At 39.3% G+C, this 27070-nt stretch overlaps 1 protein-coding gene, 2 long non-coding RNA genes and 1 other non-coding gene across 4 annotated transcripts in view; all 4 read right to left on the bottom strand.

The window, feature by feature from the left end:
* Positions 1-2367: 2367 nt before the first annotated feature.
* Positions 2368-3950, bottom strand: LOC130970180 (uncharacterized). Its single transcript, XR_009082028.1, has 3 exons — positions 3714-3950; positions 3445-3580; positions 2368-2863 (listed from the first exon to the last, which is right to left on the bottom strand). It is a non-coding gene; the product is annotated as an uncharacterized LOC130970180 (long non-coding RNA).
* Positions 3951-4350: 400 nt separating this feature from the next.
* On the bottom strand, positions 4351-6401 carry LOC130933461 (uncharacterized). The gene is made up of 4 exons (XR_009067739.1): positions 6243-6401; positions 6010-6044; positions 5721-5825; positions 4351-4405 (listed from the first exon to the last, which is right to left on the bottom strand). It is a non-coding gene; the product is annotated as an uncharacterized LOC130933461 (long non-coding RNA).
* A 4012-nt stretch (positions 6402-10413) lies between these two features.
* Positions 10414-10521, bottom strand: LOC130956044 (small nucleolar RNA R71). Its single transcript, XR_009076980.1, has one exon. It is a non-coding gene; the product is annotated as a small nucleolar RNA R71 (small nucleolar RNA).
* Positions 10522-20206: 9685 nt separating this feature from the next.
* The window catches only part of LOC130981202 (uncharacterized), a 34785-nt gene continuing 27921 nt past the window's right edge, over positions 20207-27070 (bottom strand). Inside the window, exons 8-10 of the mRNA XM_057904815.1 lie at positions 21357-21488; positions 20722-20867; positions 20207-20446 (exon numbers count right to left, since the gene is read on the bottom strand). Coding sequence (XP_057760798.1) covers positions 20207-20446; positions 20722-20867; positions 21357-21488 — 518 coding nt within the window. The remainder of the gene's footprint in view (positions 20447-20721; positions 20868-21356; positions 21489-27070) is intronic.

Genomic DNA, 27070 nt, shown 5'->3' with positions numbered 1-27070 from the left:
ATGAGAATTAAGTGTTTTGGATTATGTTTATGTTATTTTGGAGACAATATTTATAATTATGTTTTGGATTATGTTTATTTTGTTTTGGAGACAATATTTATAATTATGTTTTGGATGAAAACTTGGTTTATAATTATGTTTATTAGATATTTATAATTACAAAGACCTTAATATTTGTGAATATAAAAAATATAATTTTTTATGCCTTTAGAAATTATAAATTTATTAATATAGTTGTGAAATTATATATATTATTTAGTAGTTAATAGTAAAAAAAAACAAAGAGGAGGTTTGGCAGGCTTAGCCCGCTAGCCCGCCAGCCCACAGCTAGGAGGGGCAGGGAGGGCCAGCCCACCAAAGGGCGGGCTTCTAGCGGGGTGAGGCAGGGCAGGGCGGACTTTCCCGCTTGCCACCCCTAGATGTGGTTATGACGATGATATGATTCCTTAATTTTCATTCCCAAGTCAAGGCTATTTTATGCATTTATCGCATTTTCACTAGTTTTGACCTTATTTTTCTATAAGTTGCATTAATTTTCCTTTTGATCCATTACTAGTTCATTTAATTCTTTAATTCTTTTAATTTTCCATCTCATGCTTGAAAATCCCCTTTTCTTCACAACCAAGGTGTGACATCTAATTTGCATAGTCTGAGGAAAGACGACCCAGGACTTCAAACTCCCGGTTTATATTTGTTTTGGATTGTGACATCTTTATTTTAAACTTTGATTGAGAGTCAATTGTTGGTTCAGAACTATACTTAAAACAAAGAAATTATTTTATTGAGAATTTCCGAGCCGACTTTTGGTTCTCGTCAATTTCATCTGGCGGTTATATAGCCAACCCGACATATCCTGGTAGCTAACCGTGGATGGAAACACCCATCGCAAAGCAAGTGGGTCTGAGCTACAACCCCCTTGCTACTACCCGTTTAACCCAGAGCGAGTGGGAGAACCACCACTACCGCTACTACTCAGGTGAGTGTTTAAAAGCTCAACCTAGAGCAAGTGGAATAATCCACTACTGCTGCTACTATCCAGGCGTCAGCATCACTGACCTGGAGCAAGCGGGACAAACCACAATCCTTGCTACTGCTCAGGTATTACAAACATACATTCATTCAGTCTAAATTAATCATCATTATTATTGATGAGCGGATAATTTGTACCCTTTTTGGCATTATTTTTAGTATGTTTCTGGTAGGATTTAGTTAGTTTTTAATATATTTTTATTATTTTTTAGCTAAAATTCACTTTTCTGGACTTTACTATGAGTTTGTGTATTTTTCTGTGATTTCAGGTATTTTCTGGCTGAAATTGAGGGACCTGAGCAAAAATTTGATTCAGAGACTGAAAAGGACTGCAGATGCTGTTGGATTCTGACCTCCCTGCACTCGAAGTGGATTTTCTGGAGCTACAGAAACCCAATTGGCGCGCTCTCAACGGCGTTGGAAAGTAGACATCCTGGGCTTTCCAGCAATATATGATAGTTCATACTTTGCCCAAGATTTGATGGCCCAAACCGGCGTTCAAAGTCACCTTCAGAATTCCCAGCGTTAAACGCCGGAACTGGCACCAAAGTGGGAGTTAAACGCCCAAACTGGCATAAAAGCTGGCGTTTAACTCCAAGAGAAGTCTCTACACGAAAATTCTTCAATGCTCAGCCCAAGCACACACCAAGTGGGCCCGGAAGTGGATTTTTATGTCTTTTACTCATATTTGTAATTCTTAAGCTACTAGTTCCCTATAAATAGGACCTTTTATCACTACAAAAAAAAAGGCCTATGGTCACGGTAAAAAACCGTGACCATAGCTAGTGAAAAGGGTGACCATAGATCTAATGTCACGGTTTTGGACCTATGGTCACGGTTTTTTACCGTGGCCTATTCTGCCGTGGCCATAGGTCTATGGTCACGGTTTTTTTACCTATGGTCACGGTTTCTATGGTCACAGTTATAATTTTCAAATTCCGACACTTTAGGCCACGGTTTTTAACCGTGACCATAGGGAAATCTATGGTCACGCATAAAAACCGTGACCATAGCCTCTATGGTCACGGCCAAAACCGTGACCATAGATAAGGCTATGGTCACGGTTTTGGCCGTGACCATAGAGCCTATGGTCACCCCTACGCAAAACCGTGACCATAGCCATATCTATGGTCACGGTTTTGGCCGTGACCATAGCCTCTATGGTCACCCCTACGCAAAACCGTGACCATAGCCATATCTATGGTCACGGTTTTGGCCGTGACCATAGGCTCTATGGTCACCCTTTGTTAAAACCGTGACCATAGCCTTATCTATAGTCACGGTTTTGGCCGTGAGCATAGCCTCTATGGTCACCCTTACGCAAAACCGTGACCATAGCCTTATCTATGGTCACGGTTTTGGCCGTGACCATAGCCTCTATGGTCACCCTTACTGAAAACCGTGACCATAGCCTGTATGGCCACCCGTCTTCAAAACCGTGACCATAGAGCCTATGGTCACGGTTTTGGCCGTGACCATAGGTTATCTATGGTCACCCTATTTTAAAACGGTGACCATAGCCTGTTTTGTTTTATGAGCTTTAATTTTTTTTAAAGCATAATCACATCTCAAATTAATGATAATCACAAAATAAATCTAAGAACAAGAAATGTAAATCATAAAACTTTCATTATAAACTAGATATGTTTAGTTTTTAGTCTAAATAACATAAATCAAAATAGAGTATAATGTATCCAATTACATGTAATACCGAGTAAAGTCTCTTTTCAAAAAGTACGAAACACATAAGAAAAATTACATTTAGATAACTAAAGTGTGAGACCCATCCCATGTGATATTTGTATAGAACATATTTTCTTCACATCATGTCTTCCTGCTAGCAAAAGAAATAAACATGTTAAAACAGAGAAAATTTGCTTATGATAATGCAATACATATGTAGCAAACTTTAATAAGTCAGTTAACTTAAAAATTTCAACTACTAAACAGCAAGGAGTATTTGCTAGGGTTTTGATGAGCCACATAACAAGAAAATCTTAGCCAAAACTTATACATACATGTCCCTCTTTATGTAAACAACAAAGTCTAATTGATATAAACCTACCTATAACACAAGCGACAAACCTAAATAATAATTGTTGAAAAAAAATTCTAAATTATATGCGGTACCAAACTTGTTAGCCTTCAACTTGTTAAACAAAAAATGCTTATTTGCTTTACTGTAGCGCATCATTCAACGGTTAAATATTGCATGCACTTAGCCCATCTTAAGAATTTTTTCTTGTGAGTGGTGAGGGATCAATAAAGAGGAACTAAATTAATAAAGATGAGCACAAGATATAAAAAGTAAAACAACTAAAGTTTAGAACCAAAAATATAATGGTTTAGCCAATCAGCACAGTAAGTACCAAAACCATACTATTAATTTAACTACTTATTTTGAACAGCACTTACTTCGAAATCCTTTGATACATGGTTCGATCCAAGTGAAGGAGGAATGCTTCGCCGCGCATCATTTGAAGTTGTTATACACAGTGTCACAGCAACTAGTCAACTCCCTTTGTCTTTTACCAGTCCAAAAAAAATTATTCTGTATAACAAAACAAAACAAAAAATTCAAGAGAAGCTAAAGAGCATTCAACAACTCTGTGATCCATCAAGGTTAAATGCATCACCTAAAATAAACAAAATAAAGTCAAAACTGCTTTATCAAGCTCCATTACCAGTGCAGCTAAAAATTTAACGCTTGTTGTCAACTTGGTCTTCACCTTTCTCTTCTCCACTTGAAATCCATCTCCACCCTTATTACAAAGTGTAGAACTATTTTCCTGAAAGAAATTTAAGAGCTAGTGATATTTGAAGAGGAAGTAATGAATAAGAATTTAAATATGAATTTTGTCCTATATATGCTTGTCATATGATTCAAATTAGGAAGTCAGGCTATAAGTCTCTCTTTATGATTAACGGTTTTCTTTTTTTAATTCTGGAATCAATTTATTAATTGGAACATTTATTTTATTATAATAATTAATTATCATGGTGTTTAAAAGATAATCTTTAACTTACTAAAAAAATAAAAAAATTAATATTTACTTTTTAAAATACGAATATACATAATTTAAAAGAAATTAAAATTTATTATAAAACATAAATTAGACAAAAATTAAATACTAATTCATAAATATTATAAAATTTGCCTTGATTATGTCAATAACAGATATTTATCGTCTTATTTATTATTTTAGTGATGATTTTAATATTTATACGAAATTAATTTCTAGTGATGAAAAAATATGTGAGGGAGAGGGAGAGAGGAAAGGGTTGAACATGCTTTTTTGTGCTATAAAGATCCAAAGCTGGGGCCTGATGGGTAAAGAGGGAACAAGCGACGTGGATGCCACTTGAAAATGTTATCCTATATTAAAAATGTTATCAGCAACTTTACTTCATATTTTTCAGTAGAAAATAATAATTAGATATTTATAAACTGTAAATGCTTCTCAATAACAATCATGCAACTTGAACCAATAGAAAGCAAATGCAATGCAGAGGGCTTAGAAAACAAGTGATTCGATTTTAATATGCTTCACAAAACCTGTACCAATTTCTGTTACAGCAGAATATTAGACAATGCTAACTTTCTACTCATAATACTTGTAGACAATGCTATTTTTCAAAGGGGAAATTGAGAAATATTATGAAAATAATGTCATTTGCGTAACTAAGGTAAAAAACTAAAAATATAGTAATAACCAAAAACAGAACATTTCATTGAACCAGGTCCAATTTTCCAAATTCCAACAAAGTTTCTTAGGAGCATAACAAATTCCAGCATTGTGAAGAAACCATGTGAAGGGTCATGCAATTCACACACAGCACAGTTGGAAGAACAAGATTCAAGATGCAAGAATTCAGCGTAAAAGCTAAAGAACACACAGCACCAGACAAATCTGAAAAGCATGATACTACTCAATTTCCAAACATATTATAGAGTTCAAAACATCAAGAAGAACAAGATTCAAGATGCAAGAATTCAGCGTAAAAGCTAAAGAACACACAGCACCAGACAAATCTGAAAAGCATGATACTACTCAATTTCCAAACATATTATAGAGTTCAAAACATCAAGAAGAACAAGATTCAAGATGCAAGAATTCAACGTGAAAAGCTAAAGAACACACAGCACCAGACAAATCTGAAAAGCATGATACTACTCAATTTCCAAACATATTATAGAGTTCAAAACATCAAGAGACTATAAAAACCTGAAGAAGTGAGATTCTTACTATTTATGCAGCAGCAGCAGCTAACTAGCTTTCTAAAACAGTGATCATTCACAAAAGGTAGAAACTTTGAACTAAATGGAGCATACCCAGATGAAGAATCAGGAGAAGGATTAATGAGAAGTCAATAAAGAGTGGAAACAACACGTATGCATTCAACCCTTTTTGAAGAACACGCAAAGGGGAATGATGAAGAAGATGAATTGAGCAATAATGAAGGTATGTAGTTGAGAATTGAATCATTCATGAAGATAAACACGAATATGAACATGACATTGATGAATAGAATGCGGGATTCAAGGACCGCCAAGGAAGTAGAGTTATGGAACACATTCCAAGGACTCCAAAGTCAAACAGGTTCATGCAGCCATGGCAGTTAAGGACCACCCGTAATCTCACCTATCCATAACAAGTTAACAACACACAACTACATAAATTAACACCAACCTAGTTAAGCAATAAAGCTACTGGGTCCATCAAAAACAACAATGACAACACGAACAGTTCTCGCAGTTACAGCAGCAGCCATAATCTTTAAAGGAAACCGGAAATCTACAAAAAATTATAATTGTGTTACCTAATTGAAAAAGAGCACAGGTATTAAATTGAAAAAAGAGCACAGCCCAAAACTCACAGTGTCAAAAATAAGAGCACAAACAATTGAAAAAACTTACCTAATTGCAAAAACTAAGCTACTTAAATTGAAAAGAAAAGAAAAGCAAGAAAAGAAACTCACTTGGAATGAGTAACTGGGTTCAGCATTGAGGGCTCCTGGAAAAACAGAAAAGGACAAAAGAAACCACGCATGAAACCACGCATGAAATCGTGAAATCGTGAAAAAAACAATGAACCTTAAAAAACAAAAGAAATCGTGAAACCACGCATGAATTTGAACAAAAGAAAACCACACAGGTATTATCAATATAAAAAAATACTGAAACAATTGAAAACCCATGAAAAGAGCTTAACCTTTTTTTGTAGGTATCTGAACGCAATAGAGGTGAGGGATGCGACAGTGAGGGGTTGACAGAGTGAGAGGTTGAGAGAGTGAGAGGCACAGATGAGTGAGGGTTTGGGAGAGTGGGGGTTGAGAGAGTGACAGATCACAGACTGCGGCTGCGATTACGGTGGAGAGGGAGAGATGATGAAGAGTGAAAGGAAGGGGTTACGTCGGATAGTGAGGGTTCAGAGCTGAGAGGGAGAGAGAGCCGAGAGTGGAACTTACAAGAGGGAAAGGAGAATTTTGGGAGCGGGAATGGGGATTTGGGGGGGGGGGGCGACGTCGTTCTGGGCTTCTGGGGAAAGGAATTAAAAAAAATTACAAAAAAATTGATTTTCGAAAAGGGGGGAGGGGAAAACGACGCCGTTTTGGACAGGGTATTCTATGGTCACCCTTTTTCAAAAAACCGTGACCATAGACCCTTTTTGGTCACTGTAAAAAACCGTGACCATAGACCCTTTTAGGCCACCCTCAAAACCGTGACCATAGACCCTTTTAGGCCACCCCCAAAACCGTGACCATAGACCCCTTTAGGTCACCCCCAAAACCGTGACCATAGACCCTTTTTGGTCACCCTTTTTTGAAAAACCGTGACCATAGCCCCTTTTTGGTCACTGTAAAAAACCGTGACCATAGACCCCTTTAGGTCACCCCCAAAACCGTGACCATAGACCCTTTTAGGCCACCCCCCAAAACCGTGACCATAGACCCCTTTAGGTCACCCCCCAAAACCGTGACCATAGACCCTTTTTGGTCACCCTTTTTTGAAAAACCATGACCATAGCCCCTTTTTGGTCACTGTAAAAAACCGTGACCATAGACCCCTTTAGGTCACCCCCAAAACCGTGACCATAGACCGTTTTAGGCCACCCCCCAAAACCGTGACCATAGACCCTTTTAGGCCACCTCCAAAACCGTGACCATAGACCCTTTTAGGTCACCCTTTTTTGAAAAACCGTGACCATAGACCCTTTTTGGTCACTGTAAAAAACCGTGACCATAGACCCCTTTAGGTCACCCCTCAAAACCGTGACCATAGACCCTTTTAGGCCACCCTTTTTTAAAAAACCGTGACCATAGGTACTCTATGGTCACCCTTTCCAAAAAAACCGTGACCATAGCTTTTTTTTTTGGTCACCCTAAAAAACCGTGACCATAGAGGGTCTATGGTCACGGTTTTTTACCGTGACCAAAAAAACCGTGGCCATAGACCCAAAATGTTGTAGTGTTACTATTGTATTTTTCATCTTTTGATCACTTTAGATCTTAGATCAGATCTTGGTTCTTCTGGTTCCCTCTCTGGGGCCGAAACCAATGATCACACTATCACTTATGTATTTTCAACGGTGGAGTTTCTACACACCATAGATTAAGGTGTGGAGCTCTGCTGTACCTCGAGTATTAATGCAATTACTATTGTTCTTCTATTCAATTCAGCTTGTTCTTGTTCCAAGATATCACTTGTTCTTCAACTTGATGAATGTGATGATCTGTGACACTCATCATCATTCTCACCTATGAACGTGTGACTGACAACCACCTCCGTTCTACCTTAGATTGAGTGAATATCTCTTGGATTCCGGATACACGATGCATGGTTGATCGCCTGACAACCGAGCGCTCGCCTGACAAACGAGCCAGCCATTCCGTGAGATCAGAGTCTTCGTGGTATAGGCAAGAACTGATGGCGGCATTCAAGAGAATCCGGAAGGTCTAACCTTGTCTGTGGTATTCTGAGTAGGATTCAATGATTGGATGACTGTGACGTGCTTCAAACTCCCGAGGGCGGGGCGTTAGTGACAGACGCAAAAGAATCAATGGATTCTATTCCGGCCTGATCGAGAACCGACAGATGATTAGCCATGCTGTGACAGAGCATAGGAACGTTTTCACTGAGAGGATGGGAGGTAGCCACTGACAACGGTGAAACCCTTGCATAAGCTTGCCATGGAAAGGAGTAAGAAGGATTGGATGAAGACAGTAGGAAAGCAGAGAGACGGAAGGGACAATGCATCTCCATTCGCTTATCTGAAGTTCTTACCAATGAATTGCATAAGTATCTCTATCTTTATCTTTATGTTTTATTCATCATCTATACCCATTTGAGTCTGCCTGACTAAGATTTACAAGGTGACCATAGCTTGCTTCATACCAACAATCTCTGTGGGATCGACCCTTACTCGCGTAAGGTTTATTACTTGGACGACCCAGTACACTTGCTGGTTAGTTGTGCGAAGTTGTAGTGATCACAATTTCGTCCACCAAGTTTTTGGCGCCGTTGCCGGGGATTGTTTCGAGTATGGACAACTGACGGTTCATCTTGTTGCTTAGATTAGGTATTTTTCAGAGTTCTTAAGAATGAATTCTAGTGTTTCAAGGTGATGTTCTTATCATCACCAAAGCTGATTGATTCTCATCAATTTAGCTCTTGAATGCAGTGTCCTGCTGAAGCTTGGCTATTCATGTCTAATTCCTTTAGACTGAAGCTTTAGACTAACATTGCATAATTCCTGGAATTCTCATTAAGAATTTTGATACCTTTAGTTTCTTCTTACACTTAATTTTCGAAAAAAGCACAAAAAAATTATAAAAATCATAAAAACCAAAAAAATATTTTATGTTTCTTGTTTGAGTCTAGTGTCTTATTTTAAGTTTGGTGTCTTGCATGCATTGTTTATTTGATCTTGGGTCTATTTTCAAGTCAATAATACAGAGAACTGAAGATTCAGTACATGCAGCAGAGGAATTATACAGAAAAAGCTGGGCGTTCAAAACGCCCAGTGAAGAAGGACAGACTGGCGTTTAAACGCTAGCCAGGGTGCCTGGCTGGGCGTTTAACGCCCAAAAAGGTAGCATTTTGGGCGTTAAACGCCAGAATGGATACCATTCTAGGCGTTTAACGCCAGGATGGCACAAGAGGGAAGATTTTGTTTTTAATGCAATTTTTTTCAAGTTTTCAAAGTTTTTCAAAATCAAATCTTTTTCAAATCATATCTTTTCAATCAAACCTTTTTCAAAATCAATTTCCTTCCTTTTTCAAAGATACTTGCTATCAATTAATGATTTGATTCAACATTTCAAGTATGTTGCCTTTTCTGTTGAGAAAGGTTCAATGTTTGAATCATATCTTTTCTTGTTAGCCAAGTCATTATTTTAAAAAAATCAAATCTTTTTAAAATTATTTTCAAATCATATTTTTTCAATCATATCTTTTTAAAAGCATAACTTTTCAATCAAATCTTTCTAATCACATTTTTTTTAAAATAGTTTTCAATCACATCTATTTAAATTCTAATTTCAAAATCTTTTTCAAAAATTACTTGATTTCTTTCCCACTCTTAGTTTTCAAAAATCAATTAAAGTTTTTCAAAATGTTTTCAAAATTTTTCACTTAATTTTCGAAAATTTCTTCCCCTCTTCTCACATCCTTCTATTTATGGAGTACCACTCCTCCTCAATGCACAATTCGAACTCTATCTCACTAAGTTCGAATTCTTCTACCTCTTCCTTCTATTTTTCTTTTTCTCTGACACCTCAAGGAATCTCTATACTGTGACATAGAGGATTCCATATTTTTTTTGTTCTCTTCTCTTTCATATGAGCAGGAACAAAGACAAAGGCATTCTTGTTGAAGCTGACCCTGAACCTGAAAGGACCTTGAAGCGAAAGCTAAGAGAAGCTAAGGCACAACTCTCTGTAGAGGACTTAACAGAAATCTTCAAAGAAGAAAAAACCATGGCAGCCGAAAACAACAACAATGCCAACAATGCAAGGAAGGTGCTGGGTGACTTTACTGCACCTACTCCCGACTTCTATGGGAGAAGCATCTCTATCCCTGCCATTGGAGCAAACAATTTTGAGCTTAAGCCTCAATTAGTTTCTCTAATGCAACAGAATTGCAAGTTCCATGGACTTCCATTGGAAGATCCTCATCAGTTCTTAGCTGAATTCTTGCAAATTTGTGACACTGTCAAGACTAATGGGGTTAACCCTGAGGTCTACAGACTTATGCTATTCCCTTTTGCTGTAAGAGACAGAGCTAGGATATGGTTGGACTCACAACCTAAAGAAAGCCTGAACTCTTGGGAAAAGCTAGTCAATGCCTTCTTGGCAAAGTTCTTTCCACCTCAAAAATTGAGTAAGCTTAGAGTGGAAGTCCAAACCTTCAGACAGAAGGATGGAGAATCCCTCTATGAAGCTTGGGAAAGATACAAACAATTGATCAGAAAATGTCCTTCTGACATGCTTTCTGAATGGAGCATCATAGGTATTTTCTATGATGGTCTCTCTGAACTATCCAAGATGTCTTTGGATAGCTCTGCTGGAGGATCTCTTCATCTGAAGAAGACGCCTACAGAAGCTCAAGAACTAATTAAAATGGTTGCAAATAACCAATTCATGTACACTTCAGAAAGGAATCCTGTGAACAATGGGACAAATCAGAAGAAAGGAGTTCTTGAGATTGATACTCTGAATGCCATTCTGGCTCAGAACAAGATATTGACTCAGCAAGTCAATTTGATTTCTCAAAGTCTGTCTGGAATGCAAAATGCACCAAACAGTACTAAGGACGCTTCATCTGAAGAAGAAGCTTATGATCCTGAGAACCCTTCAATGGAAGAGGTGAATTACCTAGGAGAACCCTATGGAAACACCTATAATTCTTCATGGAAAAATCATCCAAATTTCTCATGGAAGGATCAACAGAGACCTCAACAAGGTTTCAACAACAATAATGGTGGAAGAAACAGGTTTGGCAATGGCAAGCCTTTTCCATCATCTTCTCAGCAACAGACAGAGAATTCTAAGCAGAACCCCTCTGACTTAGCAACCATGGTCTCTGATCTAATCAAAACCACTCAAAGTTTCATGACTGAAACAAGGTCCTCCATTAAGAATTTGGAGGCACAAGTGGGACAGCTGAGCAAGAAAGACACTGAACTCCCTCCTAGTACTCTCCCAAGCAATACAGAAGGAAATCCAAAAGGAGAGTGCAAGGCCATCAACATGGCCGAATTTGGAGAAGAAGGAGAGGACGTGAACGCCACTGAGGAAGACCTCAATGGGCGTGCACTAGCCTCCACTGAGTTCCCTAATGAGGAACCATGGGAATCTGAGGCTCAAAATGAGACCATAGAGATTCCACTGAACTTACTTCTGCCATTCATGAGCTCTGATGAGTATTCTTCCTCTGAAGAGGATGAGTATGTCACTGAATAGTAAGTTGCTAAATACCTTGGAGCAATCATGAAGCTAAATGACAAGTTATTTGGAAATGAGACTTGGGAGGATGAACCCCCTTTGCTCACCAAAGAATTGGATGACTTGTCTAGGCAGAAATTACCTCAAAAGAGGCAGGACCCTGGGAAGTTCTCCATACCTTGTACCATAGGCACCATAACCTTCAAGAAGGCTCTGTGTGACTTAGGGTCAAGTGTAAACCTCATGCCTCTCTCTGTAATGGAGAAGCTAGGGATCTTTGAGGTGCAAGCTGCAAGAATCTCACTAGAGATGGCAGACAATTCAAGAAAACAAGCTTATAGACTTGTAGAGGATGTTTTGGTGAAGATTGAAGACCATTACATCCCTGCTGATCTCATAGTCCTAGAGACTGGGAAGTGCATGGATGAATCCATCATCCTTGGCAGACCCTTCCTAGCCACAGCTAAGGCTGTGATTGATGTTGATGGAGGTGAATTGATCATTCAAGTGAATGAAGAATCCTTTGTGTTTAGGGCTCAAGGATATCCCTCTGTCACCATGGAGAGGAAGCATGAAAAGCTTCTCTCAAATCAGAGTCAAACAGAGCCCCCACAGTCAAACTCTAAGTTTGGTGTTGGGAGGCAACAACCAAACTCTAAGTTTGGTGTTGAACCCCCACATTCAAACTCTAAGTTTGGTGTTGGGAGGTTCCAACATTGCTCTGAGAAAATGTGAGGCTCCATGAGAGCCCTCTGTCAAGCTACTGACATTAAAGAAAGCGCTTGTTGGGAGGCAACCCAATGTTATATTTTATCTATTTTCCTTTGTTATTTTATGTTTTCTGTAGGTTGATGATCATGAGAAGTCACAAAATCAATTGAAAAAGCAAAAACAGAATGAAAAATAGGAAGAAAAATAGCACACCCTGGAGGAAGAACCTACTGGCGTTTAAACGCCAGTAAGGCTAGCAGATGGGCGTTTAACGCCCAGTCTGGCACCATTCTGGGCGTTTAACGCCAGAAAGGGGCACCAGACTGGCGTTAAACGCCAGGAAAGGGCAAGAACCTGGCGTTAAACGCCAGAAATGGGCACCAGCCCGGCGTTTAACGCCAGAATTGGCTAAAAATGCAATTGTGCATGCCATTTGGTGCAGGGATGACTTTTCCTTGACACCTCAGGATCTGTGGACCCCACAGGATCCCCACCTACCCCACCACCCTCTCTCTTCTTCTTCACCCATTCACCAATCACCTCAATACCTCTTCCCCAAAAACCCTTCACCTATCAAATCCCATCTTCTCTTCACCACTCACATCCATCCTTCATAAAACCCCACCTACCTCACCCTTCAATTTCAAACCACTTTCCCTCCCAAACCCACCCGTAATGGCCGAACCCTACCCCTCACCTCTCTCCTATATAAACCCTTCTTCACCCCTTAATTTTCACACAACCTAAACACCACCTCTCCACCTCTTTGGCCGAACACAAAGCCATTCCCTTCTTCCTCATTTCTTCTTCTTCTCCTCTATTCTCTCTTCTTTTGCTCGAGGACGAGCAAACCTTTTAAGTTTGGTGTGGTAAAAGCATTGCTTTTTGTTTTTCCATAACCATTTATGGCATCCAAGGCCGGAGAAACCTCTAGAAAGAGGAAAGGGAAGGCAAAAGCTTCCATCTCTGAGTCATGGGAGATGGAGAGATTCATCTCAAGTGTGCATCAAGACCACTTCTATGAAGTTGTGGCCTTGAAGAAGGTGACCCCTGAGGTCCCTCTCAAACTCAAAAAGGGTCAACTTTGATCAAAGGTTGGACCAAGTCCTCACAGACATTTGTGAAGAGGACGCTCAATGGAAGAGAGATTCAAGAGGAAAGCCGGTTCAACTAAGAAAGCATGACCTCAAGCCCATCACTAAGAAAAGGATGGAGTAAACAAGAGACCCCACTCATCATGAAATCCCTGAGATGCCTCAAGGGATGCACTTTCCTCCACAAAACTATTGGGAGCAAATTAACACCTCCCTAGGAGAATTGAGTTCCAACATGGGACAACTAAGGGTGGAGCACCAAGAACATTCCATCCTCCTCCATGAAATTAGAGAAGAGAATCATGAGAGAGGAGCAACAAAGACAAGGAAGAGACATTGAGGAGCTCAAGCACTCCATAAGACCTTCAAGAGGAAGAACAAGCCGCCATCACTAAGGTGGACCCGTTCTTTAATCTCCTTGTTCTTTATTTTCCTGTTTTTCGAAATTTTCATGCTTATGTTTGTCTATGTTTGTGTCTTATGATCATTAGTGTCTATGCCTTAAAGTTATGAATGTCTTATGAATCCATCACCTTTCTTGAATAAAAAAATTGTTCTTAATTGAAAAGGAGAAGAATTGCATGAATTTTGAATTTTATAACAGATTAATTATTTTGATGTGGTGGCAACACTTTTGTTTTCTGAATGTATGCTTAAACAGTGCATATGTCTTTTGAATTTGTGGTTCATGAATGTTAAAATTGTTGGCTCTTGAAAGAATGATGAAAAAGGAGACATGTTACTGAGGATCTGAAAAATCATAAAAATGATTCTTGAAGCAAGAAAAAGCAGTGAATACAAAAAAAAAACGAAAAAAGGGGGAGAAAAAGAAAAAGAAAGAAATAAAGTTGTGATCCAAGGCAAAAAGAGTGTGCTTAAGAACCCTAGACACCTCTAATTGGGGACTCTAGCAAAGCTGAGTCACAATCTGAAAAGGTTCACCCAATCATGTGTCTGTGGCATGTATGTATCCGGTGGTAATACTGGAAGACAGAGTGCTTTGGGCCACGGCCAAGACTCATAAAGTAGCTGTGTTCAAGAATCATCATACTCAACTAGGAGAATCAATAACACTATCTGGATTCTGAGTTCCTAAAGAAGCCAATCATTCTGAACTTCAAAGGATAAAGTGAGATGCCAAAACTATTCAGAGGCAAAAAGCTAAAAGCCCCGCTCATCTAATTAATACTGATCTTCATAGATGTTTTTGGAATTCATTGCATATTCTCTTCTTTTTATCTTATTTGATTTTTAGTTGCTTGGGGACAAGCAACAATTTAAGTTTGGTGTTGTGATGAGCGGATAATTTGTACCCTTTTTGGCATTGTTTTTAGTATGTTTCTGGTAGGATTTAGTTAGTTTTTAATATATTTTTATTAGTTTTTAGCTAAAATTCACTTTTCTGGACTTTACTATGAGTTTGTGTGTTTTTCTGTGATTTCAGGTATTTTCTGGCTGAAATTGAGGGACCTGAGCAAAAATCTGATTCAGAGACTGAAAAGGACTGCAGATGCTTTTGGATTCTGACCTCTCTGCACTCGAAGTGGATTTTCTGGAGCTACAGAAGCCCAATTGGCGCGCTCTCAACGGCGTTGGAAAGTAGACATCCTGGGCTTTCCATCAATATATGATAGTCCATACTTTGCCCAAGTTTTGATGGCCCAAACCGGCGTTCAAAGTCACCTTCAGAATTCCCAGCGTTAAACGCCGGAACTGGCACCAAAGTGGGAGTTAAACGCCCAAACTGGCATAAAAGCTGGCGTTTAACTCCAAGAAAAGTCTCTACACGAAAATGCTTCAATGCTCAGCCCAAGAACACACCAAGTGGGCCCGGAAGTGGATTTTTATGTCTTTTACACATCTTTGTAATTCTTAAGCTACTAGTTCCCTATAAATAGGACCTTTTACTATTGTATTTTTCATCTTTTGATCACTTTAGATCTTAGATCAGATCTTGGTTCTTCTGGTTCCCTCTCTGGGGCCGAAACCAATGATCACACTATCACTTATGTATTTTCAACGGTGGAGTTTCTACACACCATAGATTAAGGTGTGGAGCTCTGCTGTACCTCGAGTATTAATGCAATTACTATTGTTCTTCTATTCAATTCAGCTTGTTCTTGTTCCAAGATATCACTTGTTCTTCAACTTGATGAATGTGATGATCCGTGACACTCATCATCATTCTCACCTATGAACGTGTGACTGACAACCACCTCCGTTCTACCTTAGATTGAGTGAATATCTCTTGGATTCCTGATACACGATGCATGGTTGATCGCCTGACAACCGAGCGCTCGCCTGACAAACGAGCCAGCCATTCCGTGAGATCAGAGTCTTCGTGGTATAGGCAAGAACTGATGGCGGCATTCAAGAGAATCCGGAAGGTCTAACCTTGTCTGTGGTATTCTGAGTAGGATTCAATGATTGGATGACTGTGACGTGCTTCAAACTCCTGAGGGCGGGGCGTTAGTGACAGACGCAAAAGAATCAATGGATTCTATTCCGGCCTGATCGAGAACCGACAGATGATTAGCCATGCTGTGACAGAGCATAGGAACGTTTTCACTGAGAGGATGGGAGGTAGCCACTGACAACGGTGAAACCCTTGCATAAGCTTGCCATGGAAAGAAGTAAGAAGGATTGGATGAAAACAGTAGGAAAGCAGAGAGACGGAAGGGACAATGCATCTCCATTCGCTTATCTGAAGTTCTTACCAATGAATTGTATAAGTATCTCTATCTTTATCTTTATGTTTTATTCATCATCTATACCCATTTGAGTCTGCCTGACTAAGATTTACAAGGTGACCATAGCTTGCTTCATACCAACAATCTCTGTGGGATCGACCCTTACTCGCGTAAGGTTTATTACTTGGACGACCCAGTACACTTGCTGGTTAGTTATGCGAAGTTGTAGTGATCACAATTTCGTCCACCAATTATCACATCTCACGCATTGACCCGGAGCAAGCAGGATGAACCACAATACTTGCTACTACCCAGGTATCTCAATCAAAAGCTCATTATTATGTCAATCCTTTCATATTCATTCAAAATTCTATAATTAAACTTAGTTTTTATAATTTATCTTTCTCATCTCATTCCCGGAGCAAGTGGACCACACCACTACCTACTACCTGGGGGTCATATATCGCATTCCCTCACAAACCATCCTTTTCACACTTTCTCAATCACAATTTATTAATTCAAACCTTTCTTCTCTGTTAACTCTTTCTCTAAGCTTACCCTCTCCCTATGATTAGAACTGTGTTTCAGGGTTTTAGAGAGAAAAAATAGAGGTTTAGAGGTTCAAAATTATGTTTAAAACATAAAATTCAATTTGCTGAAAAACAGGGCCCCGCGTATGCGAACCTTGCCCCGCGTATGCGGAAGTGTAAATTTTTCCAACTCGCGTATGCGACATACTCCCGCGTACGCGAGCACGTCTGGCCAAACTAAACGGCCGCGTCACGTGTAACCTCACGTACGCGAGCCTCCCAAAAAAGCCAAAAGCTGTTAGTAATTGGCTTTCTCACACCAAACTTCCGACGCGCATAACGTTTTCGTTTAAAATCATTTTTCATCTGTTCTTCAAACGGCGTAAATTTCACGGATCCAATTTTCATATAAAATAAGTTTGAGAGAAATCAAGAGTCCAGAATCCAAGTTATGGCTCACCAAATTTCGGTCAAAAATTAACTTTTCACAAAATTCTCAAAGATTTCTAAACTGCAACTTTCAAAACATTTCAAATTCCAGCCCCTTTTAAAACTTACCAATTCTTACCATAATGGCTCCAAACTAACCTCAATTATATCACAACATTTATCAACATGCCAATTCACCATCTCCCTCAAGTTTTCAATCGAACAATTCAAGTTGAAAAACAACATTAATATATACATCATCATCAACTATCCCCATCATACACATTATCAACCATCATAATTATTAAACATCACAACCATAAAGGTATCAGTCACAATCTCAAAGTTACTAACCCTCATACATATCATTCATTTTCAATCATCAACAACATTAACATTTCAATCCTATCTTACGGTTAACTAGCCTAAGTTTTCACGATACATTATATTTTAGTTACGAGAAACCAAAACCATACCTTAGCCGATTCCTCCCTGATACTCGGAACACCACAAATTATCGTTGTTTTGTAAATACCCAAAGCTCCAAACCTCTTTCAAACAGAAATTCAGTAACAATTGTTCGACCTCAAGCTTTTAACACCGTCAATTAACCACCAATTCCATGAATTTTCCTCCATAACATATAATTTAATCTAATATCACATATATGTCAGTAAATCAACACCCCAATTTCTATATAAATAATTTCACAAGGGTTAGAAATTTTTCACTTTATCAACAGAAGCTAGGGGCAGAACCCAGTAATTTCACAAAGGTAATTTGCTCCTAAACACCAAAATTCAACAAATTTTAAACACCAAAGCTCAACAAATTTCAAAAGTGAGATGAGAAAATATGGGTGAGAAAACTCAAGTTTCTTACTAAATTTTAAGTGGGTTTTGTAGATGATTCCGAGACTAAGGCGTGGCCACTGATAGCTCGTCAATCGAAATTCCGGATCGAAAGTTATGGACGATTGAAATTCGGAGACGTTAGGTTTTCTTTCCCCCATTTTCTCTCTTCTCCATTCAGCAACGTGAATTTCCATTTCATTGAGGGAGAAGTGGCTGAAGCCACTTATAAGGAAGTGAACAGGTTGGGCCTTTGGCTCGTTATGGGCCCGGTTCACTTAGTTCGGCCTGTTCGGCCCAATCTTGGATTAAATTCTTTAAAAATAGTGTCAAAATTCTTATTTTAATTAAATCTACCTCATTAAACTATAAAATTCTATTTTCTAATTTTTTATTAATAATTAATTTATTTGTCAATTATTCACTAATTTCTCAAATTTTACACTGGGTCCTTGTCTCTGTTGCAGAACCTTGCATGGCCCCACCTCCACTTGGGCCACCTTGGTCAGTTGGTGCATCTGGGCCATTGGTTCTCCCAGGAACTCCTCTTGGAACTAGTTTTGATGGTTTTGGGCCAGACTTTGGTTGTTGTCTTAGACTTGGGGTTGGCATGAACTGTTGAAACCTCCCCCTCAAAGCTAGGCATGCAGCATTCATTGTTTCAGTTGAGACCATAGGGTTAGATTTGGTTCTTGGAGTTTTAGCTACATGATTAGGGTTCTGTTGTTGGGGTGCATTAGTTAGAGGGTTTTCTTGTGGTAGTGGTGGTTATGTAGGTTGCTATTGGTTTTGGTTTTTAGTTGCAGTAGCAGCATCCCTTGTTTCCATAGCTACTACTTCATCAGCCATATCATCAAGCTTTTTTTGACAACTTCTACTGCTGTGTCCACTCTACAAAATATAAACATGTGTTGGCGTAAATATAACATTATAAGTGAGTTCAATATCAATACATAAAATAACATATTCATACCTTAGCACAGTACTTGCAAATAATTGTTCCATATCTCCTTTTAAGCTTGTGTGGGTTGGGGTTCGTTCTTGTTTCATTTCTTTCCTTTCTTCTCTTTTTTGTTGGTCTTCCAATAAGTGTTTTATAATAAGGTGGTAATGGGGGATATCCTTCAGCCTTATCCCAAAATTCTTTACTTGGTACAGGGTTGATGTTATGTTGATATGTTGTGTTATATGCAACCATTCCCAGCTAATTATGAATCTCCTCTTCTGGCTTACGACCTCTCAGAGCAAGTGCTGCACAAGCATGCCTGCAAGACAAGTCTGTGAGTGATGAATCCATATTTTATGGTATTTATTTGTCCTATTATGGGAAGATGACCCGGGAGTCTAAATACTCTCGGTTTATATTTGGTTTGAATTGTAATAACATTTGATTGATGATCAATTGTTGGGTTGGACTATACTTGCAATGTCAATCCTATTTTTTATTGTGAAAATCCAAACCTATGTTTTTGGTCTCTTATCAGTGAGCTGCCAAAATCTACAGGTGCACTTCTGATTTTTCAAGTCTACAGTTACCTTAGTAGGATGCTTTTCTATCTCATATATTTCCCGATTGTCATCACCTGCCCATGTGGGAGTCCTTTTGTTACTTTCTTATTTTTCTCTCTCAAGCCTACTAAGTTGTCTTGGTGCCACCAAACCAACATAGCCACTAAGAGACTTCTTGTTTCTTGCTATAACCCTCATGATATGTACTCTAATCTCCTCTAATATTGTGATGATTGGCTTGCCTCTGTACTTTAGAATCTTTCCGTTGAATGTCTCACAGTTATTGTTAGTCACACTGTCCACCTTCGGCCACTCATTAAAATGTGCCTTTGTCCAAGTCTTTGGGTCAAGTCTATCTAAGTATTCCCAGGCAGCATTGTTGACTTCCTTTAACCTCATCATTGTAGCCTCAAACTCGTGAACAGTGGTAGCTCTACAATATTCCCAGACTGCTCCTTTCAACTGCTTATCCTTCCAATTTTTAGTGAAGTTATCCCAAATGTGCATTGCACAATAGCAGTTAACTATTGTGCAATGCACATTTGGGGTAACAACAACAGTTAACAAGTTCAGTTTGCCAAATGAACCAAGAAATCATGCATAATCAAGGAATTAATTGAGTCATTCTTTCTGTTGGTCACTTATGAAGTTCCAACCATGCACCCTATAGTTTCCCAAATCATGATGCAGGAGTTCTAGAAATCATCTCCAGTTATCTCATCTCTAAGTCAACAATTGCATACGTAATGGGGAAGATCTGATTGTTAGTATCTTGCCCCACTGTTGTAAGTAACTGGCCACTGTAATACCCTTTTAGGAATGTGCCATCCAGTCTAATAAATGGTCTGAAACCTTGTATGAATCATTGTTTCCAAGCATAAAAACATATATAAAGTCTGTTGAAAATCGAGAGGAAATCAGGCATTAGAGGTTGTGTCCATGTTAATAGTTGCTCCTGGGTTAGTTGTCAACAGGGCAAGGATGTAATTCCTCAACTCAGCATACTGCTCCCTCTCTGAGCCCTCAATATTCTCCCTTGCCTTCTTCATTGCTCTTTGTATCTTCTTGTACTTAATGGTGATATTAAACTCTCTCCTAAACCATGCCTCAGCTTCAGCAGTTTTAAAGTCTCTTTGGTCCCTTAACTTCTCCTCCAACTGTTCAATAACGCACTTTCTATTAGCTGATTTATTGGTGTGACATCTTGCACAAATATGTTGGTTGATAAACGTCTTTACTTTAAAGTTCTTTGGTTCATTAGACCTTGAACAATAGATAGTCCAAGGACAGTTGGCATCATAACAATAGCCTTACACTTCATAGGCTCCACTCGACTAAACAAGATACTCCTTCCAATTTGTATATTGATCTTTCTAACTGATCTTTTGAATTGGTCCATAGTTTGAAATTCCATCCCAAGCTCTAAATGTACCGATCCAAAAGTAGCATTCGGGTTTTCTTGAGGCCAAACAGTGCGTTCTGCCTCATAGTCACTATCACTGTCTGATGAATAAGGGTTGTGCAGTTCCTCAGACTCATATTGATGGTAATCTGGGTCTGAGTCATCATCATAACTCTCTGAAGACTCACTTTTTATACGAGGGACAAATATTTTTGGAGCTTCACTTTTGCCTCCTTGTACAAAAGGCTGTCCACTAGGAGCTGGCCTCTTGTAAGAAGCTCTTTTGTTCTTTTACTTTCTTCTTGATTCCTGGGTAAGGACCTCATTTTGTTTAAGGTTGGATTGTGGTTGAGTGCCACCCTTAGACTGTGTTGGTGGTTCAGTTTGTGTGGGTTGGGCTTGGACCACAGGTGGTGGATTAGTTTGTGTATGTTGGGCTTGGGCCACAGGTGCTGGATTAACTTGTTTGGGTTGGACTTGGAATATAGGTGAGATTGGTTTGGGCTGGAATTAGACTCTAGTGGCTCTATCAGATTGTGTGGTTTTTGGTTGTCTTTCCCTTTGGTTGGTTCTTCTAGTTGAAGTTAAGGATGTTTGGAATGAATTCTGGCCTACATCATTTGTTAGTTTTCTTGGTCTCAGAATCCTGGTTAGTTTAAGAGTACTTTGTGCCCTCTTCTTCATCCTCCCACTAGGTGATTTGTTTTCAGTATTTGCATTCATATTGGATGGTTCTGTTTCGGATGTAGGCACCTCTTCTGCATCTACATCAACCACTTCAACCTCAGTTGGAATATCTACAGTATGCTCCCAATACACATGTACCACCTTATCATCATTTCTAATTGCATCCTCATTGGTGCACGAAATTGTGTATGCCAATATTAATGGACTATTTCTCACAGCTTCGCACAACTAACCAGCAAGTGCACTGGGTCGTCCAAGTAATACCTTACGTGAGTAAGGATCGAACCCCACGGAGATTTTGGTTTGAAGCAAGCTATGGTTATCTTATTATTCTTAGTCAGAATTCCAACAACAGTGTTTTTCAAGTTCAATTGTAAAAAGTGAAAGGGCATAAAATAAATACTTATTGTGCAATAATGGAGAATATGTTGGAGTTTTGCAGATGCTGTGTCCTTTGAATTCCTGCAACATAATGCTTTTTCACTTTCATAAATGCAAGGCTCCTTCCATGGCAAGCTGTATGTAGGGTGTCACCATTGTCAATGGCTACTTTCCATCCTCTCAGTGAAAATAGTCCAAATGCTCTGTCACAGCACGGCTAATCATCTGTTGGTTCTCGATCATGTCGGAATAAGATCCATTGATCCTTTTGCATCTGTCACTACGCCCAACACTCGCGAGTTTGAAGTTCGTCACAGTCATCCAATCCCAGAATCCTACTCGGAATACCATAGACAAGGTTTAGACTTTCCGGATCCTCATGAATGCTGCCAACAATTTTAGCTTATACCACGAAGATTCTGATTACGGAATCTAAAAGATACTCATTCAATCTAATGTAGAACGGAGGTGGTTGTCAGGCACACGTTCATGGATTGAGGAAGGTGATGAGTGTCATGGATCATCACCTTCTTCATAGTGAAGCGCGAATGAACATCTTAGATAGGAACAAGCATGTTTGAATGGAAAGCAGAAATAATTGCACTAATTCATCGAGACGCTGCAGAGCTCCTCACCCCCAACAATGGAGTTTAGAGACTCATACCGTCAAAGAGTATAAAATTCAGATTGAAAAATGTTATGAGATGCAAAATAAATCTCTAAAAGTTGTTTAAATACTAAACTAGAAACCTAGGTTTACAAAAAATGAGTAACTAGGATGGATAGAGCAGAAATCCACTTATGGGGCCCACTTGGTGTGTCCTGGGGCTGAGACTTAAGCTTCTCACGTGCCTGGACTATTTCTGGAGTTGAACTCCAGGTTGTAACCTGTTTCTGGTGTTGAACTCCAACTTGCAACCTGTTTCTAGTGTTGAACGCCAAACTACAACATGGAACTGGCGTTGAACGCCAGTTTATGTCATCTATCTTCACGCAAAGTATGGACTATTATATATTGCTGGAAAGTCCTGGATGTCTACTTTCCAAACAAATTAAGAGCGTGCCAGTTGGACTCTTGTAGCTCCAAAAAATTCATTCCGAGTGCAGGGAGGTCAGAATCTAACAACATCAGCAGTCCTTTTTCAGCCTAAATCAGATTTTTGCTCAGCTCCCTCAATTTCAGCCAGAAAATACCTGAAATTACAGAAAAATACACAAACTCATAGTAAAATCTAGAAATATGAATTTTGCCTAAAAACTAATAAAATTATACTAAAAACTAACTAAAACATACTAAAATCTACAAGAAATTACCCCCAAAAAGCGTATAAAATATTCGCCCATCACAACACTGGTGCACGAAATTGTGATCATCAACGGCGCCATCATCATGGTACGCTCAATTGCAATCTCAACTCTTTATCACAACTTCGCACAAGTAACCAGCAAGTGCACTGGGTCGTCCAAGTAATAAACCTTACGCGAGTAAGGGTCGATCCCACGGAGATTATTGGTATGAAGCAAGCTATGGTCATCTTGTAAATCTCAGTCAGGCGGATTCAAATGGTTATGGAGGATTAATGATTAAAAGATAAATAAAACATAAAATAAAGATAGAGATACTTATGTAATTCATTGGTGAGAATTTCAGATAAGCGTATGGAAATGCTTTGTCCCTTCCGTCTCTCTGCTTTCCTACTGTCTTCATCCAAACCTTCTTACTCCTTTCCATGGCAAGCTGTATGTTGGGCATCAACATTGTCAATGGCTACAGTCGCGTTCTCTCAGTGAAAATGTTCAACGCGCTCTGTCACAGCACGGCTATTCATCTGTCGGTTCTCGATCATGTCGGAATAGAATCCAGTGATTCTTTTGCGTCTGTCACTAACGCCCCATAATCGCGAGTTTGAAGCTCGTCACAGTCATTCAATCCCTGAATCCTACTCAGAATACCACAGACAAGGTTTAGACCTTGCGGATTCTCAAGAATGGCCGCCAATGGATTCTAGCTTATACCACGAAGATTCTGATTAAGGAATCCCAGAGATATCCACTTAATCTAAGGTAGAACGGAGGTGGTTGTCAGGCACACATTCATAGGTGAGAATGATGATGAGTGTCACGAATCATCGCATTCATCAAGTTGAGGAACAAGTGATATTTTAGAACAAGAATAAGCTGAATTGAATAGAAGAACAATAGTAATTGCATTAATACTCGAGGTACAGCAGAGCTCCACACCTTAATCTATGGTGTGTAGAAACTCCACCGTTGAAAATATATAAGTGATAATGGTGATCATTGGCTTCGGCCCCAGAGAGGGAACCAGAAGAACTAAGATGAAAATACAATAGCAAAAGGTCTTATTTATAGAGAACTAGTAGTTTAGGGTTTACAGAAATGAGTAAATGACATAAAAATCCACTTCCGGGCCCACTTGGTGTGTGCTTGGGCTGAGCATCGAAGCTTCCATGTGTAGAGACTTTTCTTGGAGTTAAACGCCAGCTTTTGTGCTAGTTTGGGCGTTTAACTCCCACTTCTGTGCCAGTTCCGGGGTTTAACGCCGGGCAGTCTTGAGCTTATTTGGAACGCCGGTTTGGGCCATCAAATCTCGAGCAAAGTATGAACTATCATATATTGCTGGAAAGTTCAGGATGTCTACTTTCCAACGCAATTGAGAGCGCGCTAATTGGGAATCTGTAGCTCCAGAAAATCCACTTCGAGTGCAGGGAGGTCAGAATCCAACAGCATCTGCAGTCCTTTTTCAGCCTCTGAATCAGATCTTTGCTCAGGTCCCTCAATTTCAGCCAGAAAATACCTGAAATCACAGAAAAACACACAAACTCATATAAAGTCCAAAAAAGTGAATTTTAAATAAAAACTAATAAAAATATAATAAAAACTAACTAAAACATATTAAAAACATACTAAAAACAATGCCAAAAAGCGTATAAATTATCCGCTCATCACAACACCAAACTTAAATTGTTGCTTGTCCCCAAGCAACTGAAAATCAAATAGGATAAAAAGAAGAGAATGTACAATGAATTCCAAAAACATCTATGAAGATCAGTATTAATTAGGTGAGTGGGGCTTTTAGCTTTTTGCCTCTGAACAGTTTTGGCATCTCACTTTATCCTTTGAAGTTCAGAATGATTGGCTTCTATAGGAACTCAGAATCCGGATCGTGTTATTGATTCTCCTAGTTAAGTATGATGATTCTTGAAAACAGCTACTTTATGAGTCTTGGCCGTGGCCCAAAGCATTCTGTTTTCCAGTATTACCACCGGATACATACATGCCACAGACACATAACTGGGTGAACCTTTTCAGATTGTGACTCAGCTTTGCTAGAGTCCCCAATTAGAGGTGTCCAGGGTTCTTAAGCACACTCTTTTTGCTTTGGATCACGACTTTAACCGCTCAGTCTCAAGTTTTCACTTGACACCTTCACGCCACAAGCACATGGTTAGGGACAGCTTGGTTTAGCCGCTTAGGCCAGGATTTTATTCCTGTGGGCCCTCCTATCCACTGATGCTCAAAGCCTTGGATCCTTTTTATTTTTACCCTTGTCTTTTGGTTTAAAGGGCTATTGGCTTCTTCTGCTTGCTTTTTCTTTTTCTCTCTTTTTTTTTCTGTTTTTTTTTTAATTCACTGCTTTTTCTTGTTTCAAGAATCATTTTTATGATTTTTCAGATCCCCAGTAACATTTCTCCTTTTCCATCATTCTTTCAAGAGCCAACAATTTTAACATTCATGAACAACAAATTCAAAAGATATATGCATTGTTCAAGCATACATTCAGAGATCAAAAGTATTGCCACCACATCAAATAATTAATCTGTTATAAAATTCAAAATTCATGCAATTCTTCTCTTTTTCAATTTAAGAACATTTTTCATTTAAGAAAGGTGATGGATTCATAGGACATTCATAACTTTAAGGTATAGACACTAAGACACTAATGATCATGTAATAAGACACAAATATAGATAAACATAAGCATAAAAATTCGAAAAAATAGAAAAATAAAGAACAAGGAGATTAAAGAACGGGTCCACCTTAGTGATGGCGGCTTGTTCTTCTTCTTGAAGATCTTATGGAGTGCTTGAGCTCCTCAATGTCTCTTCCTTGCCTTTGTTGCTCCTCTCTCATGATTCTTTGATCTTCTCTAATTTCATGGAGGAGGATGGAATGTTCTTGGTACTCCACCCTTAGTTGTCCCATGTTGGAACTCAATTCTCCTAGGGAAGTGTTGATTTGCTCCCAATAGTTTTGTGGAGGAAAGTGCATCCCTTGAGGCATCTCAGAGATTTCATGATGAGTGGGATCTCTTGTTTGCTCCATCCTTTTCTTAGTGATGGGCTTGTCTTCATCAATGAGGATGTCTCCCTCTATGTTAATTCCGACTGAATTACAGAGGTGACAAATGAGATGAGGGAAGGCTAACCTTGCCAAGGTAGAGGACTTGTCCGCCACCTTATAAAGTTCTTGGGATATAACCTCATGAACTTCTACTTCCTCTCCAATCATGATGCTATGAATCATGATAGCCCGGTCTATAGTAACTTCGGACCGGTTGCTAGTGGGAATGATTGAGCGTTGGATAAACTCCAACCACCCCCTAGCCACGGGCTTGAGGTCATGCCTTCTCAGTTGAACCGGCTTCCCTCTTGAATCTCTCTTCAATTGAGCGCCCTCTTCACAAATGTTTGTGAGGACTTGGTCCAACCTTTGATCAAAGTTGACCCTTCTAGTGTAGGGGTGTTCATCTCCTTGCATCATGGGCAAGTTGAATGCCAACCTTACATTTTCCGGACTAAAATCTAAGCATTTCCCCCGAACCATTCTAAGCCAATTCTTTGGGTCCGGGTTCACACTTTGATCATGGTTTTTGGTGATCCATGCATTAGCATAGAACTCTTGAACCATTAGGATTCCGTCTTGTTGAATAGGGTTGGTAAGAACTTCCCAACCTCTTCTTCGGATCTCATGTCGGATCTCCGGATATTCACTCTTTTTGAGTTTGAAAGGGACCTCGGGGATCACCTTCTTCATGGCCACAACTTTATAGAAGTGGTCTTGATGCACCCTTGAGATGAATCTCTCCATCTCCCATGACTCGGAAGTGGAAGCTTTTGCCTTCCCTTTCCTCTTTCTAGAGGTTTCTCCGGCCTTAGATGCCATAAATGGTTATGGAAAAACAAAAAGCAACGATTTTACCACACCAAACTTAGAAGGTTTGCTCATCCTCGAGCAAAAGAAGAAAGAAGAGAGTAGAAGAAGAAAAAATAGAGGAGATAGAGGGGGG

The sequence above is a fragment of the Arachis stenosperma genome, chromosome 1 (assembly GCF_014773155.1).
Source record: "Arachis stenosperma cultivar V10309 chromosome 1, arast.V10309.gnm1.PFL2, whole genome shotgun sequence".
NCBI classification, from domain to species: Eukaryota; Viridiplantae; Streptophyta; class Magnoliopsida; order Fabales; family Fabaceae; genus Arachis; species Arachis stenosperma.
This window is presented reverse-complemented; position numbering and strand designations above follow the sequence as displayed.